Source organism: Cervus elaphus, chromosome 19, assembly GCF_910594005.1.
Source record: "Cervus elaphus chromosome 19, mCerEla1.1, whole genome shotgun sequence".
NCBI lineage: Eukaryota > Metazoa > Chordata > Mammalia > Artiodactyla > Cervidae > Cervus > Cervus elaphus.
This window is the reverse complement of record NC_057833.1, coordinates 65,693,587-65,715,302: the sequence shown is the minus strand read 5'-3', so window position 1 is coordinate 65,715,302 and position 21,716 is coordinate 65,693,587. Positions and strand designations below refer to the sequence as shown.

At 38.7% G+C, this 21,716-nt stretch overlaps 1 protein-coding gene across 5 annotated transcripts in view; it reads right to left on the bottom strand.

Annotated features, from left to right (window-relative positions):
• ANKRD28 (ankyrin repeat domain 28) overlaps positions 1–21,716 on the bottom strand; it is a 198,333-nt gene that overhangs the window by 12,837 nt on the left and 163,780 nt on the right. For all 5 annotated transcript variants that reach the window (XM_043875390.1, XM_043875392.1, XM_043875389.1 and 2 more), the window contains 7 exons: positions 11,854–11,965; positions 10,903–10,929; positions 10,405–10,479; positions 7,528–7,729; positions 6,355–6,442; positions 5,997–6,114; positions 5,252–5,471 (listed from right to left, as the gene is read on the bottom strand). In XM_043875390.1, the coding sequence (XP_043731325.1) occupies positions 5,252–5,471; positions 5,997–6,114; positions 6,355–6,442; positions 7,528–7,729; positions 10,405–10,479; positions 10,903–10,929; positions 11,854–11,965 (842 nt within the window). The remainder of the gene's footprint in view (positions 1–5,251; positions 5,472–5,996; positions 6,115–6,354; positions 6,443–7,527; positions 7,730–10,404; positions 10,480–10,902; positions 10,930–11,853; positions 11,966–21,716) is intronic.

The following is a 21,716-nucleotide window of genomic DNA, read 5'->3' as shown; positions in this document are numbered from 1 at the left end:
GCATATACAACTGCATGTACAGAAATACATACTTTTTCATTTTTATGCAACTGGGACATTCTGCAACTTGTTTTTTACTTAAAAAACTATATGTCTTTTCATAATAGTATATGTAGACATCCTATTGCTGACTGGGAGAACGTCACAGTATCAGAAATTATCATAAATGATTTAATCTCTAATTACGGACTTCAAGGTGACTGCTAGTTTTTCTTTGTGATATCATCATCAATGTTGTAAATGAAATATTTCAGGTCTTAAGAGAAAAGTATTTATTTCTTTTATATTTCCAAGAACAATTTTCTGGAAATTATATTGCTGGGTTAAAGGACAATTACTGAATACTAGTAAGTATCAGGTCCACAACTTTTCTTTTTCTAAACAGTTTTATCTGTTTACTCTTGGCTGTGCTGGGTCTTCACTGCTGGGCAGGCTTTTCTCTAGCTGCAGAGACCAGGGGCTACTCTCCAGTTGTGGTGTTAAGGCTTCTCACTGCGGTGGCTTCTCTTGTTGCAGAGCACGGGCTTTAGGCGGCTCCAGGCTCTAGAGCACAGGCTCGGCAGTATTTTCCATCAGGGACTGAACCCGTGTCTACTGCACTGGCAGGCGGATTCTTCACCACTGAGCCACCAGGGAAGTCCAGGCCCACAGTTTTTAGTAGCAACTTTAAAAACAAGGGAAAACCAAACCTCAGATTTTCTTAAACCCAATTTTCAAAGCCAGGGTTTTCATAAAAGTATCCCCTACTGCTGTATTAATGACGGAAAATTAAATGTTGCTTCTACCTTGTTAAGTCATTTGGGATCCGCATTAGGAATAAAGTAGATTCTTAAAGAGCCTCTTGATTTATTTCCATGGTTAACAAGGTGATGCTATATTTCTTTTCTAATTACCCTAGCATTCTCAAACAACAGTTCAACTTAATTGTTATACTATAATTGTTTCTACCAGGAAAAGAAAGTATGTTTTAGGAAGTCTGTGGTTATATTCCATTACCTGTGAGTTCTTTCATTTAGTGGTTCTCAACTGGAGCAATTTTAGCCCTCAGAGAACATCTGGCCACATCTAGAGACATTTCTGTTTATGACATTGGAGATGGGGTAGGGAAGTGCTGTGGCATCCAGTGGGTAAAAGGCAGGGCTGCTGCTAAACCTCTTGCAGGCACAGGACAGTCACAACAAAGGATTAAACATTATCTGGCCCCAAATGTCAACAGTGCTGAGAAACCCTGCTTTAACTCTCCCTCTCCAAATGTTAACTCATGGCCAAGAAGTAGAGAAGGACAATGGTCCAGTATTCACTCGAGGGTTTCCTATTTTCCTGGGATAGCAGTTCTCAAGGTGTGGGGATAGCAGTTCTCAAGGTGTGGTCTGGGAGCTCCAGGGTAGTACTGGCAAACTATTCTTTTCTTAAAACAAGCCATCAGAGAAACCTGCTTCTCTCTCTCTTTTTTTAAAAATACTTATTTTTCATAAAAATGCTATTTTTATTAACATGTAATGGATTTATTACTATTTTAAAATAAATATCCTTAAATTTCTCAGTCCTAATTTACCACACAGTAAATATGAATAGCTAGAAGCCACAAGCCCTGAATGGGAAGATGTGAGAGTCACTGCCTAAGCAGACTGTAGACAGCGAAAAGGGAGTCCTGCGGCCTGCAGGCACTGCTGCATCATCTTAAGCTGAAAAACTTCACTTTGTGTCCTGGTTTATAGAAGGAGGAGGAAACTGGTCTCCTCATGTTTTAGAGGGATATTTTGAAGATGCTTACAAGCATCAAAAAAATTTGATACATTTTTAAAAGGAACACATGAGATCATGTAAATATTCTTAGTTCTGTGACTGAATGACTCCACAAACCGAAAATCTGAACGTTAAAGCTGAGTATGTATGTATAACCAGTTCTCTTCTAAAGTGTCGCCATTATTCCATTTTAAGAGGCTGTTTTCTGTTCTGTTGGAGTGCTTCCAATTTTCTTTTCAGCTGTACAATTACTAGTCAAAGTAAAACTATTTACATATTCTACTCTCAGAAGGCCAAAATTATAAAATAGCCTTTTGGCTGTAAATATGGTATTAATTTTACAATGCCTTTACATTCTCTGTACATAGAGGAAACATACATCTAATTCCTTCCAGCTCAATTCAGAATCATTACCAATTCTACTACAGCCTGGAAATTAGACACACCTGTTATGATCTTTAAATGGGAACCCGGCATGTAGTTTGGGCAAAATTTTGTGTCTTGCACACAATGTGCTCAGAGAGTCTAAATTCAGGAGTGATAAGAGTAGGGAACTCACTTAAAGAAAACCATGTTCTCCAGAAGGACCTGGTAGGAATGTTATAATAATAAACACCAACTCTCCAAAGGACAGTTATAGCAGTATTTTCACAACTAAATGCTCTACCTGAGGAAAAATACCTTACTGTATGATGTTTCTAAGAGCTAATTCTCACTGATTAAAAAAAAAAAAAAAGCAATAAAAGTCTGCTTCAAAATAGTTTTATCTCACTGATTTCTTAAATAAATTTCACATCTCTAGATGTCTTACTACTATTTGATTTTCCCTATACTTATAAGATGTCAAATTACATTGTAATGCAAAGGAAGAGTCGAAATGCAAAGGTTTTTATAGTTTCAAACCTGCTCTGGCTAAAGATCTGGGATAGTAAAAAAAAAATGAAACTGACTAAGCTTTTGAATTAGCAATATGTTTAACTATTCAAATTTTCCATGGTACCATCAATATAGTGATGGTGTGATCACTCACCTAGAGCCAGACATCCTGGAATGCGAAGTCGTGGGCCTTAGGAAGCATCACTACGAACGTTAGTGGAGGTGTTGGAATTCCAGCTGAGCTATTTCAAATCCTAAAGATGATGCTGCCAAAGTACTGCACTCAATATGCCAGCAAATTTGGAAAACTCAGCAGTGGCCATAGGACTGGAAAAGGTCAGTTTTCATTCCAATCCCAGAGAAAGGCAAGGCCAAAGAATGCTCAAACTACCGCACAATTGCACTCCTCTCACACACTAGCAAAATAACGCTCAAAATTCTGTAAGTAAGGCTTCAACAGTACTTGAACCGAGAAATCCCAGATGTTCAAGATAGATTTAGAAAAGGCAGAGGAACCAGAGATCTTATTGCCAACATCTGCTGGATCACAGAAAAAGCAAGATAATTCCAGAAAAACATCTACTTCTGCTTAACTGACTATGCTTAAAGCCTTTGACTGTGTGTATTACAACAAACTGTGGAAAATTCTTAAAGAGACGGGAATACCGGACCACCTTACCTCCCTCCTGAGAAACCTGTATGCAGGTCAAGAAGCAACAGTTAGAACCAGACATGGAACAAAGGCCTGGTTGAAAATTGGGAAAAGGAGTCCGTCAAGGCTGTATATTGTCACTCTGCTTATTTAACTTCTGTGCAGAATATATCACGTGAATTGCTGGGATGAAGCTTAAGCTGGAATCAAGATTGCCAAGAGAAATATCAATAACCTCAGATATGCAAATAATACCACCCTTATCACAGAAAGCAAAGAGGAACTAAAGAGCCTCTTGATGAACGTAAAAGAGGAGACTGAAAAAGCTGGCTTAAAACTCAATGTTCAAAAAAGGAAGATCATGGTATCTGCTACCATCGCTTCATGGCAAATAGATGGGGAAACAATGGAAACAGTGACAGACTTTATTTTGGGGGTCTCCAAAATTACTGCTGATGGTGACTGCAGCCATGAAATTAAAAGATGCTTGCTCCTTGGAAGAAAAGCTATGACAAACCTAGATAGTGTATTTAAAAGCAGAGACATTACGCTGCCGACAAAGGTCTGTCTAGTCAGAGCTATGGTTTTTCCAGTAGTCATGTATGATGTGAGAGTCCCTTGGGCTGCAAAGAGATCAAACCAGTTAATCCTTAAAGAAATCAATCCTGAATATTCACTGGAAGGACTGATGCTGAAGTTGAAGCTCAAATACTTTGGCCACCTGATGCGAAGAGCTGACTCATTGGAAAAGACCCTGATGCTGGGAAAGACTGAAGGCAGGAGGAGAAGGGGATGACAGAGGACAAGATGGTAGGATGGCATCACTGAATCGATGGACATGAGTTTGAGCCAGCTCTGGGAGATGGTGATGGACAGGGAAGCCTGATGTGCTGCCATCCATGCGGTTGCAGAGTCAGACACGACTGAGCAGCTAAACAACAACAATCAATATTCAGAGTTGCAAAATGACCAAATGTGGTCAATCCTCAAGAAGAGAGCAATGCTTTCTCAGAACAAAAGAATAGAGCTCTCAATTCTGATACAAGGACTAATATGAAAATTAAAAGTTTATCTAGAAAACGCTCATGAAAATTTTTGATTCCATTATTAATATAACTTTGCAAGATTCATATTTCTCTTCTTTTACTACAACTCAACAATTATTTCTCAAAATGGTTCCCAGTAAAAGAATCACACGAAACAGCGTATTACAAAAAAACAGAAGCCTCCTCTGCAGCAAGGCAGTTAGCTGAGGTTTAGAACAGCCACTAATTTTTTTTAAGCAAGTGGATCTTATACAAAGAGGTAATTTCTATTTTCTGTACATTTTGAGGGAAAGTTGTTAGAATTGTCAGCTAGTTTTGTAGATATGTTCTTAAGACTAACACTAACCTGAATGCTACATTGAAATTTGAAACAACAAATAAAAAATCCCTTGTATCTTTGATAATAACCTAAGTACACACTTGGACAGAATTGATGTTTTACACTATACATAGTATAGTCAACTGTTACTGAAGATGAGCAAATCTATCAACGTGCTGTTACTTAAATTATTTTAGTGACATTTCAAAAGCCAAACCCTGTTTTTCTATCCTTTAAAAATAGCTTTATACTTCTCTCTCTGACCTTTGGTGAGATTACCTGTAAAAGGACTAATGGTGACAATTACTCTCCCGGAAGCTAAAAGTAAGTCTGTTACAACCGTGCAGCCAAGTTCACTTAACTGTGAAAGTGTCCAAAAGTTTCTAGTTCCTACTTCTATGATCTATTCTACTAGCACTTCACTCTCTTAAAATGCTGAACATACATGTTACTGTTGATGTAAGGATCTTAACTTGCAGAGTGCTCAGGAAACACATTCCAGTCTAGAATATGATACACTCTCAGGGAAGTCAGAACGTGTTACAGTCGCCTATCTCTCTGTGGCATACACACAGCAGGCAGGGGATGCGGGTCTGGGTCTCTGTACTTAACCGTTGTAGCAGGCCCAGTGAAGTGCTGTGTATCCGTGATTGTCCACCATGGCTGGATTTGCATCCATAGATGCTGCCGACTGCAGAAGGGCTCCAAGAACACCGATGTGTCCACAGGCAGCTGACAAGTGTATTGGTGTCCGGCCCCTGCTATCTCGAAATAAGCAGTTAGCACCATGTTGAAGTAATGCATCCACACACTCTTCATGGCCTGTGACTGCCTGAAAAGAAAATTCCTGCATGTCACCGAACACGCTGTGTTGGGCACTACATACCAATGATAGCTAATTAGGAATTTTAAAGTCTGTATTCCCCATGTCCTCCCACCAGTCAAGGCATTTATCATATTTTGAGTATTTTTATTGAAAGTGGCTTGAGAATTCAGTTAAAGCAGTAATTTTTTCAAAATAAAAGTAATATGAAAACTAGGAAAAAGGGCCTTTCAATTGAATGAAAATATTTCAAAGGTGAAAAAGTTAAGACAAAAATGTGTAAGAAAGAAAAGAAAAAATGTATAAGACTATTCAAGATTTTAGGGTTTTAAAATTTTGTTTCAATATTATCTTTCTCTGGATTAAGTTGTGCTTTGTGGTTGCTTAAAATCAGAGTTCAGAAACTGAGACAGTGAAAGAAACAGTAAAGATGATTTGGTAAAAACTTCATGAAGAAAAATATAAACACAGCCTCGTTCAGTTTTAGGTAGAACGAGGTCATAAAAACCTTCAGAAAAGAAGGCTTCTGCTCACCCCTCTGTGCAGGGCCGTCCTTCCCCATCGGTCTCTGGCGTCGACGCTTGCGCCTTTGTTGAGCAGTGAGTACACACAGTCCGTGTGCCCGTTGAGCACAGACAGCATCAGAGGAGTCCTGGGCAACAACAGGAGCAGCCCCGTCACCACTGAGACCTCACCCGGAAAGCACGCTGGGCTGGCGGCTTTCGGAACAAGCCCTTCTTTCTGTGACTCAGCTTTAAAGCACACTTAAAAAGCTGCATTGGACGTCACTCAGTTACACACTATGCCAGACTTACCAAAACAGGGGCAAAAGTATGAAGACTGAAGATCTGTCTTAGATCCCAAAACTAATTAAAGAACAGGGAAAACTTACTGTCCATTTCCATCTTGAATATCTACTGCATTCTGTGGTTCGGCATTTCCTATTAGTAGCCGTAAGCATTCCGAATGACCATTTGTTGCTGTAAGGGATATTTAAAAATTTCAGCAATTATATATACATATAAAATGATGAAACAGAAAATGTTCATCTTAAACCACATTTTCTTGATATAATTTCAGAATATTCTTCGAATTTAACAAGAAAGAAACTGCTCATGGGATTCCCCTCTCTGGGGGTGGCAGTGCACTTTGGAACAGCAGCCTGCCTCCAGCCACGCGGTCACACCGCGATTAGACAGGTCAGTCACATTCTCCTCTCCCAATGGCTGGTTTCAAGCTCTGCCACTGAGACGTTCAGAAGTCTGAAGGGCATCTGGGAAATATTTTTATCCCTGATAGTGAAAGTTATCCTCCTTTCCTGATTTTAGATGTGATCCTTGTGGATGCTTCAAGGAAATTCTGTTTAGTCCCATCTTTTTTTTTTTTTTTTTTAAACTGATTCACTGACACTCAGTACATAGCAGCGGGCTACTGACGAGTGTTTGTATAGCATACTGGGGATGAGAAAAATACCTGACTAGGACTTCTTCACCTATATCAGTCTTGAATTCGTTATTTAAAATGAACACTGCTTGTAGTAATTCCTGTAGAGAGTGGTGACTCCTTATCTGTAGTGATACACAGAGTACCGAGTCATCACAGTGGCAGGGTTATGTGGCTTTCCATTTTCACAAGTCTACAACATCACAGAACACCCCATGAAGTAGGTCTCACACAGACACTTTGTAACTCCTGTCTCATTAAATGTTTAATGTAGTACCCTGGTACAGTAAGTAAAATATTTACCAGATGTTAAATGAAAGCACGTACCAATTCAAGATAATTTCCATCAAAATGAAGTAAAAACATATTGTACTTTTTGGTGTTTCTGATAAAGTACTTCAAAGTTAGACTATTATATAAATACAATTTCTAAAGTAGATAATATTTTTTAAAAAGTGATTATAATCTTGCTGTTGTCTTTTCCCTGAGAGTAGAATCATTAGAATTTTTACAATCAAAGTCTTTAAAACAATTACCAGGAGTATAATATACAAGAAAGTGAAAAAGAAGAGAGTATTAGATGGAAAGTGGTAAATAAAATCATTCATAGTCTTTGGCATACCTGCTGCATGTATAGGTGTTCTCTTCAAAATATAATCTTTGACTAAGATTGAGGCTCCCTGATTAATGAGAACATCCACACATTCTACATGGCCCTTAAATGCTGCAAGGTCCAAGGGTGTTCTTCCACTACTATTTCTCACGTCAAGATCTAACAAAGACTGTACTAACACTTCCAGGGCTTGATGGTGACCATGATAGGCCTAGGAACAAACAAAAATGGAAATTAAAATAATACATATGTTTAGACTGACTTCTTAGAAACCCTAGAACATAAAGGAGTAAGCAAACTTGTCTTCACGTCATTGTATTTAAGATGATCCAAAACTTCTGTACTGGTAACTCAGAAAGTTAACTATAACTTTTCTAATAATCAATTAGTAGGCTGCAGTGTTAGGGATGAGTATTCCACAAATAATACAAGTTCAAATGACAGGCAATCTTTTCACAGGTATATAATGTCTGGTTTATGGCAGACACTCTGTAATGTGTGACGCGGGTTCTAAGGAAGATTTCACTCTGAATCTGTGATTCCAAAGCCCAGGTTCTTCATCAGAGTTCAGCGTCCCGCTTCACCAACAGAATGTTACTGCGCTTCGACCACAAGAGACAGTAGCAGCTGAAGTTCAGCTGGTTCTTGTGTCCTCTGGTTTCTCAAAGTAAAATGACCACCCTATCCTACAATGTGCTGTATCTCAGAAAAAATTTCTTTTCAAAAATATTTAAACTGTGCCCTGCTGGAATAACTGCCATGCGCTAGGCACTGTCCTCGTGTACAGCAGAGCAAGGAGATTTTACAATTTGTCTGAAACCCCCTCTTTACACAATCTGATAAAGGGGCTTTCCAAAGAACTCATTTCAAAACCAACATGTCAACTGAACATCTATTACGCTTATTGGACTGGACGCTGAGCAGGACGTAAAGGCAACAAAGACACAGTTCTTGGTGGGGAAGCAATGTCTTCTCTGTTCACTCACGTCACCCCTTTTAGATAAGGAATGAGTGATTTTCTGATACTGTTCAGACCTGCAGCTTAGCATATACAGGCAAAACTGTAAATGATCCCATGTGAACTTTTCATTTAGAACTGAAAAATATAAAATCCTACCATGCCTGTGCTAAATATCACTTGCTTCTAAAAAGAGGTATTTAGCTAGAAAGAGGGCCCCACACTGTATCAAAGGGCTGTTAAGCTACTTCTTGTGGGAAATGTCAGAAAGGACCAGCAGGAGATAAAGCTGCTCTGGGCCTTACTGATCTCGAGATCACGGAGCTCAACTCTCTGTCTGAAGAGAGTTGAACAAACCTCTAGGCTTGTTCTTCAGTACCAGTGCCACTAAAAGAAGGGCAACTAGAAGCCAGGATGATGTGCACAGGGCTCTTGTCCTCATGATGTCTCTGACTGGGTTAGGACAAGGGACTGGGCTGTCTAGCATGTGCGAAGGCAGGACCAAGGCCGGTTTCCTTAGGCCTCAGGTCAGTGTGTTTTCACTGCAGCAAGTTGTCCCGGATTGGGAGTTTGGAAGTTAAAAAAATCACTTAGGTAATTTCTGAAAACCCCCTTGGGACAGATACAAAATGCCAAAGTGGTGGTATAACCACATTTCACTGAACCTGATTATAAAAATCACAAAACTGTTTCCATTTCAGCTTAAAAATACTATTTGGCACACTCCTGTTCATAATAGCACTATTCACAATAGCCATGGAGTAAAAGAACTAGTTAAAAGAACTAAACTTTTGAGATAATGTATTCAAAAAGTTGACAAAGTGCTTAGTCTGGCACCTAATAAGTGTTTCAGAGATGAGGTGCTATTATTGTAAGAGTGACGATAACGATGCAGGAAGAACTGTCTACACCCTCTCAGACATCATTTCTTGCCACCCATAGTAAAATGGCTATTTTCTCCATGCTGGCTTTGCACTTCCAGATGACTTATTTACTGTACAGGTCTGGAAGAGTACATAGTACTTCCAAAGACCCAAAGGGCAAGGAAGCAAGAAGCTTCAGCATGTCTTCTTAGTTATTTAGACCATGGTAAGAAGTACTGCTGGGGAGACAGGGGCAGAAAGATAAGGCAGAAAATTCAGTGTACATGTGTCAGTGTCAGAAAATATGCCAGAAAAATGTTAAGACAAAAAATAATAGTATTTGTGAGAAGAAACAAACAGGTCACTGAACTTTTAGTGACACACATTAAGTATAGACCCTTAAAACATTTTACTGCACTTGAAACCAGAGGTCTCACAACAGTGACCATACCCAATTCTCCTGACTCTCAAAGTCCCCCCACATCCCACAACAAAGATAATTCTTCTTTTAGCACAGAAGGAGTGAGATTGAGCCCTGCTTGAAATCCGTAAGGTAATTCATTCCTGTATATGACTTAACTGTCACACTCTCTCCTAACCTTCTCCTCTTAGTGATGGACATTAGTGAAGCTAGAAAATCATGAAATTAAATCCTATAGCATGAGCAACCGAAGGACCAGTGAAGACACACTTACCACCCCCAAAATCACAAAGTAAGCAAAATGTTGTAGAAATGCCACAGAAATTATTGTTCTTGTATAATCTGCTTAAGAATGCAGAAGCCATTCCACTAGAGTAGGTCATTTTAAAGTTCACATCTCAGGCATATTATCTCCTTAGAGCAGGTCTGGGGGAAATTAAACCCACCCCCCCCACTTTCTTTTTAAAGACAAACAAACAAAAGCACATTCAAGAATTCTCTGTTAAGCAAGTTCCTACAGCTTTAATTCTATGATCATCATTATCAGGACCCAAAGTTCTCGGTCCTAGCTTGAGTCAACACAAACAGGGATGAGATATTTTCAGTAAACCAGCCATCAAGTTGGCTGTGAAGGCAGTACTTACAGCCAAGTGTAAAGGGCTTATTGTTGCTCTATTGTCTGAATCATTCAGCATGTCTGTTCCCGATGTTTCCATTAACTGAGAAGGAAAAGAATTTTAAATGTCAGAAATGGCACTTTAAGACATACCACAGCAGGTATTCCTGGTCCCCCTCCCCCTAGTTCAAATCCATTTTTAGAGTATAAGTGGATACTTGAACATGAATTTAAAAATCCCAGAACATTATATTATGAAAACTAAACTCAGAAACCTTACAGAATGGATTATCCTGAAAATCTGGAACACACTCTAAGAGTTTTGAGGGAATGGCTATAAACTCTGACTTGGAAAGAAATGCTATTTAACTGCCACCAAGTAAGAACCTCCTCCCTCTTCCTCCCTCATAAACATGATTTCTGTCACCATCTTTGTTCCCAGGAATGTGTCAGACAGGCTCCAGTTCGACTGAAAGCAAATACTTAAATACTCTGAATAGTAACGGGAAAACCGATTAATACTTACAACATCTAAAGGAGTTTCACTTGCAATCTGAAATAAAGTTTAAAATAAAAACACTGAGTTGAAGAAGCAGTCTATGTAGTAAAGAGATAATGCAAACTACATGTCTCTATTTACCTATGGCTTTGTTAAATTCTCTTCTGAACTTGTGCTTTCTTTGCCTCCAAAAATTTATAGTCTTTTAAGTAAACAACTGTACAGCAGACCAAAAATGTATATACATGGGTCTCAGATTTTAGTCTAGAAATACTATAGTAACCTAAGAAAATAGTATTTCTGAAGCATGGTTCTAAATGCTATATTACGTATGACAACCTCCTTTTTCTTTTTTATACCCACCCTCCTTGAATTTTACTCCCACTTTAAAGCAAGCAATGTTAATTTATAAATAAATGAAGAAATCTGTGACATGAGGCATGTACCACACACTTGAGAATCATTTAACTTGCCTTTTGGTTTGGCTGAGTTGGGTGAATGGTGTATATACTCAGGAATGAGACCACATTTGAAATAAAAAGCTCCGCTGCAGCAGATGAGTCTCCCCTTTCAGGACAGACTGCTAGTAGACTGGGCCTTTCAGAATCCCTAAATATACAGGGGAATCTTCTCACAGGGACATGTATTTCTCACATGTGACAAAGTTACAGTTCTTTAATGCCTTCCAGAAAACCTTTCAAGAGGCAGGGGCAGTGAACGCTAGGTGGGCATGGGGGTTTCTACGGGAAGGACACAAGGAGACCTCTCCAGAGATCTGATTTCTTTCTGTCCCCTTTTGCCGTGAAAGGGAAAAGGGAATGAAATAAAGCTTAATGAGGTTAAGTGTGAATTTAAGATGGAAACGGATTCTAAAGATATTACAAGGCACTTATTTCTTGATTCATTTATTCTCATTGTCACTGCATTATTAGAACATAAACTCACACTGGTCCTTCCACAAGAACTCAGGATTCTTACCAGCTGAAGACACAGACGGTGACCATATGCAGCTGAATAATGAACGGCATTGTATCCTTGCTTGTCCCGGATCCCCGGATTTGCATCATTTCTTAGTAAGTATTCCAGGCACCTATTACAGTAAGATATATTCAAAATTCTAAATCCTGCATTTTAACCAATGACAAAAACAAAGACAAATTCAAAACTGGCAATTTTTCTTACACTCAAATAATGTAAAAATCATAAACACATCTACACTACATAAATTTATCATTTAAATGACACTGACTGTAAGTGTCACAAAACTACAAATTAAACGTTCATAAGAGAATCTCCTTTATCCACAGCTTGTCCATCTATGGCGCCAGTCAGCCTGCTCCGTGTTTGACAGGATTAGACTCCTAGTGGTGGGGAGCATCTAATCTATCTGGACCACACAGTAAGTATGATATCTCATTAGGAAGCTCAAGAAAGGATGTAAAAATATCTCCCAAAACCAAGATCGGAATTCACAGATCTCTTTAGAGATCTGAGCAGTGTGTGGACAACGCACAACTGGTATACAGGTAACAAGAAAGACCTTTCCACAGGAAATACACTTTATTCCTGTGCTATTAAACGATGAAGGAAGCAGTTTTAAAAGGACTTTATGATTCACAATTTGTTATAATTGTGATAAATGTTATTGTTACTACAGCCAATAAAAGAGTACTGTTAGAAATTAAAAGATTTATCTCTAGAGTTAGTTTGATACCATCCACCTTGGACAAATAGTTTATTCACCTTTATGGTAAAATGGCTTCTGTTTATTCATCTTACAGATGGACATACAAATTTAACTAAATAATCTAAACACCATTCATGTTTTTTATTAAGTCTGTTTTAAAAGCACAAACATTTCACTCAAGGGCATATCTTTCCATCTTTAATCAAGTTTTCTAGATGTGAATGACAAAACAGAAATAGTTCTCCTTACCAAGACTTGAATAGAAGACAGATTCTATCAGTGGAACAAACTATTTTAAGATAACTTGCTGATACATGAGTACGGGGGGAAAAAAAAGATTTACTTAAGGAAAGCAAAACAAGTAGGTTAGTTCATGCTTACTTTGTGAAGTAGGAGGGCAAGTCTCAAAGCACTACTTACCGTGACTAGTTGCAAGTATGCAGCATTAAATGGTCTGAAATAATTCAACCATAATACATGCAGAAATTCCTATCAATCATAGTGTTAAATAGTTTACCTTCACATTATTAGATGATTTGTCTCCTACAGCAAAACAAAGACTAAAACTTGATTTACAACTATAAAATTACTTCTATTGTCATGCCTTTCAAATTTTGCTAAGCAGTATGAATTTTCATAACTACTTTGTAAGCATTATCTTTATTTTTTTAATTTTTAATTTTTATTTATTTATTTTCATTTATTTTTATTAGTTGGAGGCTAATTACTTCACAATAGTGTAGTGGGTTTTGCCATACACTGACATGAATCAGCCATGGATTTACATGTATTCCCCATCCCGATCCCCCTGCCCACCTCCCTCTCTACCCAATCCCTCTGTGTCTTCCCAGTGCACCAGGCCCGAGCACTTGTCTCATGCATCCAACCTGGGCTGGTGATCTGTTTCACTATAGATAATATACATGTTTGGATGCTGTTCTCTCGAAACATCCCACCCTTGCCTTCTCCCACAGGGTCCAAAAGTCTGTTCTGTACATCTGTGTCTATTTCTGTTTTGAATATAGGGTTATCATTACCATCTTTCTAAATTCCATATATATGTGTTAGTATGCTGTAATGTTCTTTATCTTTCTGGCTTACTTCACTCTGTATAATGGGCTCCAGTTTCATCCATCTCATTAAAACTGATTCAAATGAATTCTTTTTAATGGCTGAGTAATATTCCATGGCGTATCACAGCCTCCATTCATCTGCTGATGGACATCTAGGTTGCTTCCACGTCCTGGCTATTATAAACAGTGCTGCAATAAACACTGGGGTGCACGTGTCTCTTTCAGATTTGGTTTCCTCGGTGTGTATGTCCAGCAGTGGGATTGCTGGGTCATATGGCAGTTCTATTTCCAGTTTTTTAAGAAATCTCCACACTGTTCTCCATAGCGGCTGTACTAGTTTGCATTCCCACCAACAGTGTAAGAGGGTTCCCTTTTCTCCACACCCTCTCCAGCATTTATTGCTTGTAGACTTTTGGATAGGAGCCACCCTGACTGGCGTGTAATGGTACCTCACTGTGGTTTTGATTTGCATTTCTCTGATGATGAGTGATATTGAGCATCTTTTCATGTGTTTGTTAGCCATCTGTATGTCTTCTTTGGAGAAATGTCTGTTTAGTTCTTTGGCCCATTTTTTGATTGGGTCATTTATTTTTAAAAAGTGGTGCTGGGAAAACTGGTCAAGCACTTGTAAAAGAATGAAACTAGAACACTTTCTAACACCATACACAAAAATAAACTCAAAATGGATTAAAGATCTAAATGTAAGACCAGAAACTATAAAACTCCTAGAGGAGAACATAGCCAAAACACTCTCCAACATAAATCACAGCAGGATCCTCTATGACTCACCTCCCAGAATATTGGAAATAAAAGCGAAAATAAACAAATGGGATCTAATTAAACTTAAAAGCTTTTGCACAACAAAGGAAACTATAAGCAAGGTGAAAAGACAGCCCTCAGATTGGGAGAAAATAATAGCGAAGGAAGCGACAGAGGATTAATCTCAAAAATATACAAGCAACTCCTGCAGCTCAATTCCAGCATTATCTTTAACAAATGAAAAAATTACTGACATTCAGGAAAATTAAATCACTTGCTCCCAATCTTTTGGTTACAATATGGAAAAGCAAGGACTAGACCTTGTATCTTTTCTTCAAGTGTTCATTCCTTGCTAGAAATGCTTCAGCACATGAGTTAATGAGTTAGTGACACTTTAACCCGGGTATTTATAAAATACTGAACCACAAAACTTCTTAATCTTGAAAATCTAGACCTCACTTTTGACTTGCAAATGAGAAGGCAAAGAGTTGATCCTCACTTTCTTTCTCACTGTAAGTTAACACATGCTCATTTTATAAAACTCAGAAAATTAAGAAAGAAAAATTTTCTACGAAACCCTCCTTCTCCTAAAATTAACTATATATGCAAAATCTGGAGGAATATTTATGGCTAAGTAATCTAAGTATCTAAGTAATACTAAGTATCTAAGTAATAAAGCATACTCACTGTTGAATACTTTGTTTTCTTCATCTGTTAGACAAATTAAATATCTTCATCCCAATTAAGCATGTAATTTAAACAGGGGAGATGTTCAAACTATTTAAAGTTCTCCTATTCTTCCTCCACCACCATGAACTCCCACCACTTTTTCTGGCACAAGTTCAGACTGAATGCACCCCGCGTGCTCCCTGGCTGGTCAGAGCTGTGGGAAAGGAGCACTCACCCGAGGGCAGGGAACGTGGCACTGTCACCAGAGGCCTCGGAACGCTCCCTGACCACGGGGTGCACAGAGCAGTCAGTTCTTACGTGAAACAGATACTACGCAGCTTAAAGACTATGGCTCATCCTCAAAGGACGATTATAACATATCAGGTACTGTTTAAGCAATTTTGATACTCTTATCTCATATGACACTCTACCGCAATATGCTACAAGAGATCAGTGGAGAAATAACTCCAGAAAGAATGAAGGGATGGAGCCAAAGCAAGACCACCAGCCAGTTGTGGATGTGACTGGTGATAGAAGTAAAATCCAATGCTGTAAAGAGCAATATTGCATAGGAACCTGGAATGTTAGGTCCATGAATCAAAGCAAATGACAAGTGGTCGAATAGGAGGTGGCAAAGGTGAACATCGACAGTTTAGGAATCAGCGAACTAAGATGGACTGGAATGGATGAATTTAACTCAGATGACCATTATATCTACTACAATGGGCAAGAATCCCTTAGAAGAAATGGAGTAGCCATCGTAGTTAACAAAAGAGTCCGAAATGCAGTACTTGGGTGCAATCTCAAAAACGACAGAATGATCTCTGTTCGTTTCCAAGGCAAACCATTCAATATCACAATAATCCAAGTCTATGCCCCGACCAGTAATGCTGAAGAAGCTGAAGTGGAACGGTTCTATGAAGACCTATAAGACCTTTTAGAACTAATACCCAAAAAAGATGTCCTTTTCATTATAGGGGACTGGAATGCAAAAGAAGGAAGTCAAGAAACACCTGGAGTAACAGGCAAATTTGGCCTTGGAGTACAGAATGAAGCAGGGCAAAGGCTAATAAGAGTTCTGCCAAAAGAACGCACTGGTCATAGCAAACACCCTCTTCCAACAACACAAGAGAAGACGCTGCACATGGACATCACCAGATGGTCAACACTGAAATTATAATGATTATATTTTTTGTAGCCAAAGATGGAGAAACTCTATACAGTCAGCAAAAACAAGACTGGGAGCTGACGCTGGCTCAGATCATGAACTCCTTATTGCCAAATTCAGACTTAAATTGAAGAAACTGGGGAAAACCACTAGACCATTCAGGTATGACCTAAATCAAATCCCTTATGACTATACAGTGGAGTGACAAACAGATTCAAGGGATCAGATCAGATAGACAGAGTGCCTGAAGAACTATGGACAGAGGATCGTGACACTGTACGGGAGGCAGGGATCAAGAACATCTCCAAGAAAAAGAAATGCAAAAAGGCAAAATGGTTGTCTGAGGAGGCCTTGCAAATAGCTGTGAAAAGAAGAGAAGTGAAAGGTAAAGAAGAAAAGGATAGATATTCCCATTTCAATGCATAGTTCCAAAGAATGGCAAAGAGAGATAAGGAAGCCTTCCTCAGTGATCAATGCAAAGAAGTAGAGGAAAACAACCGAATGGGAAAGACTAGAGATCTCTTCAAGAAAATTAGAGATACCAATGGAACATTTCATGCAAAGATGGCACAATAAAGGACAGAAATGGTATGGACCTAACAGCAACAGGAGATATTAAGAAGAGGTGGCAAGAATACACAGACGAACTACACAAAAAAGATCCTTCATGACCCAAATAATCATGATGGTATGATCATTCACCTAGAGCCAGACATCTTGGAATGCGAAGTCAAGTAGGCCTTAGGAAGCATCACTACAAACAATGCTCATGGAGGTGATGGAACTCCAGCTGAACTAATTTGAATCCTAAAAGATGATGCTGCGAAAGTGCTACACTCAATATGTCAGCAAATTTGGAAAGCTCAGCAGCAGTCACAGGATTGGAAAAGGTCAGGTTTCATTCCAATCCCAAAGAAAGGCAATGCTAAAGAATGCTCGAACTACCGCACAATTGCACTCATGTTACACTCTAGCAAAATTCTAGCTCAAAATTCTCCAAGCCAGGCTTCAACAGTATGTGAACCGTAAACTTCCAGATGGTCAAGGTGGATTTAGAAAAGGCAGAGGAACCAGAGATCAAATTGCCAACATCTATTGGCTCACCGAAAAAGCAACAGAGTTCCAGAAAAACATGTACTTCTTCTTTACTGAGTACACCAAAGCCTTTGACTGTGCGGATCACAATAAACTGTGGAAAATTCTTAAAGAGATGGGAATATCAGACCACCTGACCTCCCTCTTGAGAAATCTGTATGCAGGTCAGGAAGCAATAGTTAGAACTGGATATGGAACAACAGCTGTTTTTGACTAGGGGAAAGAGTCCGTCAAGGCTATATATCGTCATCCTGCTTATTTAACTTATATGCAGAGTACATCATGAGAAACACTGGGCTGGATGAAGCACAAGCTGTAATCAAGATTGCCGGAAGAAATATCAATAACCTCAGACATGCAGATGACACCACCCTTATGGCAGAAAGTGAAGAAGAACTAAAGAGCCTCTTGATGAAAGTGAAAGAGGAGAGTGAAAAACTTGGCTTAAAGCTCAGTATTCAGAAAACTAAGATCATGGCATCTGGTCCCATCACTTCATGGCAAATAGATGGAAAAACAGTGGAAATGCTAACAGACTTTATTTTCTTGGGCTCCAAAATCACTGTAGATGGTGACTGCAACCACGAAATTAAAAGATGCTTGCTTCTTGAAAGAAAAGTTATGACCAACCTAGACAGCATATTAAAAAGCAGAGACATTACTTTGCCAACAAAGGTCTTGTCTAGTCAAAGCTACGGTTTTTCCAGCAGTCATGTATGGATGTGAGTTGGACTATAAAGAAAGCTGAGCACCGAAGAATGGATGCTTTTGAACTGTGGTGTTGGACAAGACTCTTGAGAGTCCCTTGGACTACAAGGAGATCCAACCAGTCCATCCTAAAGGAAATCAGTCCTGAATATTTATTGGAAGGACTGATGTTGACGCTGGCCACCTGATGTGAAGAACTGACTCATTTGAAAAGACCCCGAGGCTGGGAAAGATTAAGGCGAGAGGAGAAAGGGACGACAGAGAATGAGATGGTTTGATGGCATCACTGACTCAATGAATGTGAGTTTGAGTAGACTCCGGGAGCTGGTGATGGACAGCGAGGCCTGGCGTGCTGCAGTCCACGGGGTCACAGAAGTGGACGTGACTGAGAGACTGCAGTGAGCTGAACCTCATGTGGCCATGTGTTAGGTCAGACTGTTACTCCCAGTTCACAGATGAAATGCAGAGAGTTAAGTAACCTAACCAAGGTCTCACAGCAATGACAGTACCAGTATCAAACCTAATGCTGTCCTACACGCATAAACAAAACAGTTAAAAAGGCTGCTGAATGCAAAGTTGTATACAATAATCATATGTATTTCTCTATTTCATAGCACAAGGGAATTTAAAGGTAAGATTTATTTTGGCAGTAAAAATATGAAATACTTAGAAATAAACCTAAGGATTACAAAAGTTCCAAGAAGAATGTATGATTCCACTTATATAAGGCTCAAAACAGACAAAAATACACAATGCTATTAGAAGTCAAAATATGATTTCATTTTTTTGAAAATCTATCTCCACCAAAGTGTATCTTAGTGAAATGTATCTATGTATTAATAAACACATGTATCTATAACCATCTGACAGTATGAGGGACATGAAACGATCTGCATAAATTTATGGAAATACTTGTGTTAGTGGTGCCTATCACAGAAGAAAAGGTGTGAGGAGGATTTCTTCCTTATATGTAATCAGAATAAGCAACCCCAGTCCCAGGTCCTCACCCTCGTGCTCATAGCCAGCCCTATTTTTGTTCAAATGGCAAAGAGAGTTTTGTTTACAAATACTGCATACATTTAATGTTTTTGTTTACCGAGTCAGGACTGCCTACAGTGACTGCAGGCATCAGGATGACAGGGACAACGAGTAGGGTGAGTGGAAACGATGTCATGTGTTTTCCCAATATCTACGGAAACTGAAGACAGAGGGACACACGGAGAGGGTGTTAGTTATATGTTACTTATAATAAGTTAGTATCTGTCACTGTGAAAACAGAGAGCCAACGGCAGCGTGTCAGAAATCCCACAGTGTATACAGCCTTCCCTGGGGGAGGGTAACAGGACATCACCAACCAACCGTTAAAGAAGGAAGCCAGCAGACACACATTACTGAGTAACAGTATTTGAAGCCAAGGGGAATTAGTTTCTCCTTTTAGAAAACATTTCACTCTGGGTTTGGCAGCAGAATGAATTATTCCAGATTCTCTTATTATTACCTAACCTATTCCTAGGATTTATAGCCTTGGAGTCCAAAAAAATAAACCAACGCTTTAATTCTACTATGTAAGTCTCCAAAACGTGCTGAGAGGATGCCTCTGGTACTCTGTGGTTACTGTGGCGTAGAGCTACCAGAGGTTCCCAGGGAACAAATCAGAGTTAGTAAATGATAGTGTCAGACAAGACCTCAGGGATTCTGATACTTTAAAAGTAAGAAAGAGGCTCCAAAAACAGTGCTAGATTCTTTAACACGCATGACCTCAGTTTTCCCCACAATTCTGAGAATGAAGGCTACTTCTTAGAATTGTGGGGAAAACTGAGGTCACACATGTTGAAGAGTCTAGCTTCTCTGGTAGCTCAGACGGTAAAGAATCTGACTGCAATGCAGGAGACCTGCATTTGATCCCTGGGTTGGGAAGATCCCTCGGAGAAGGGAATGGCAACCCACGCCAGTATTCTTGCCTGCAGAATTCCATGGAAAGAAGAGCCTGGAGGTCTATAGTCTATGGGGTCGCAAAGAGTTGGACACAATTCAGTGACTAACACTTTCACTTTTTCAGGCTTCATTCTAATTTTATAGATAAGTTTTTGCCTAACAATTACTTGCTTAGGCTCAAAAAGGATAATATGAAGACCTCAACACTTAAACTGGGTCTTTTGGATCAAGCTCATGTTCTTTTTAGTACATCAGGCTGCTTGTAGAGATACTGAGAATTAAGTGTCTAGGTAATAAATATCTCTAGCCTACTGCTCAAAACAGCTTATATTAGTTAAGAAAACTAACAATTTAATTCACTTCACTACTAAGTACAGTTCTAAAGAAAAAGTGGACTGGCTTAAAATAAAACCACAAAACTCCAACAGTATAGATGGAACATTGTCATGTTTATGTTTTTGTGTAGGAATTCAGGTTTAACTGTCTAAGGGCCGGAGGACAACGGGATAATCTCTGTGTCTATGTGACCTCAGTGGAATTTATGTGCATCATGCTGGGCAATATCCAATAAGCAGTTGATGGGAACAGTGGTAAAGGACTACTGACCCTTTACCTTTATCCTTTAAATGATTATATCATTTAGAATGATATAATCATTTTAGCTATAATCTATTTTAGGAAAACCTATAAATCAAATCTTGAAATTACAAAGTTTATAAAATAGAGAATAATCTACTTACCTAAGTGTACCAAAATACTTTCTGATTTGCAAAATGTTTATCACAGATTTTCTTTAAAGCTATACTAACCAAAAACATAATTCAAATAATTTATAGCTTCTCTCGAAAACTATCTATGTTTAACTATTTTGATATACATGAAACTATATAAATGATATATTTCTTCAAAGAGAAAATACAGTCATTCTTTAGTATCCAAGGGGGATTGGTTCCAAGAATGCTTGTGTGAACCTTCAAGTCCCTTATAAAAAAATGAACATAAACCTACAATGAATATAGTCGGCTCCCCAAATCTGCAGATGCAAAACCAGCAGACACAATTCACTGATAGCATATTTACTAGAGCTTTCAAGATTAGAATTATAAACACAAATCCAACATAACAAAAGGGATTTGCAATTACAGTCACAGAATTTATAATAAATTAATATTTGTGAATAATATCATTAAATTATGCTTTTTATAAGGAAACAGATCTCTGTTAAATGCAACTTTCTTGAAGTATACTTTATAAAACCTTTCCCTCAAAACTATTATTTTTATTTTCTACCCTTCACTGACTCAGACTCATGGGGAATACCACAGATACTGAAGATATCTTCTCTGTCTCTAAAGAGCTCATTTTCTTCCATGAAGGCAATATACATTAAGGTACTGACATCTGACCAACTTCAGGTGAATATTAATTATGAAAGAATTTATAAATCTCTCATTCATTTTTATTAAGTCATCCTTGGGCAACATTTACTCACTCACTGTCTACATAATTTACTTAATATTTAGTACCAACTATGTGTCCAATTCTGCTAGTTCAGTTACTCCCTATTTAAACACTAACTTGCAGGGATCCCTTGGGAATATGAACGCTCTACCTCTGAAGGATACTGGCATTCCAATCTCTGCCCTATCTTCTGACGGCACTGTCCGTCTACCTCTTGCCTCTCCCTTTCCCTATGATATACTCAACACTGCTGCCTCTGAGAAGTCAGGTGGAAGAAGCTTGGAAG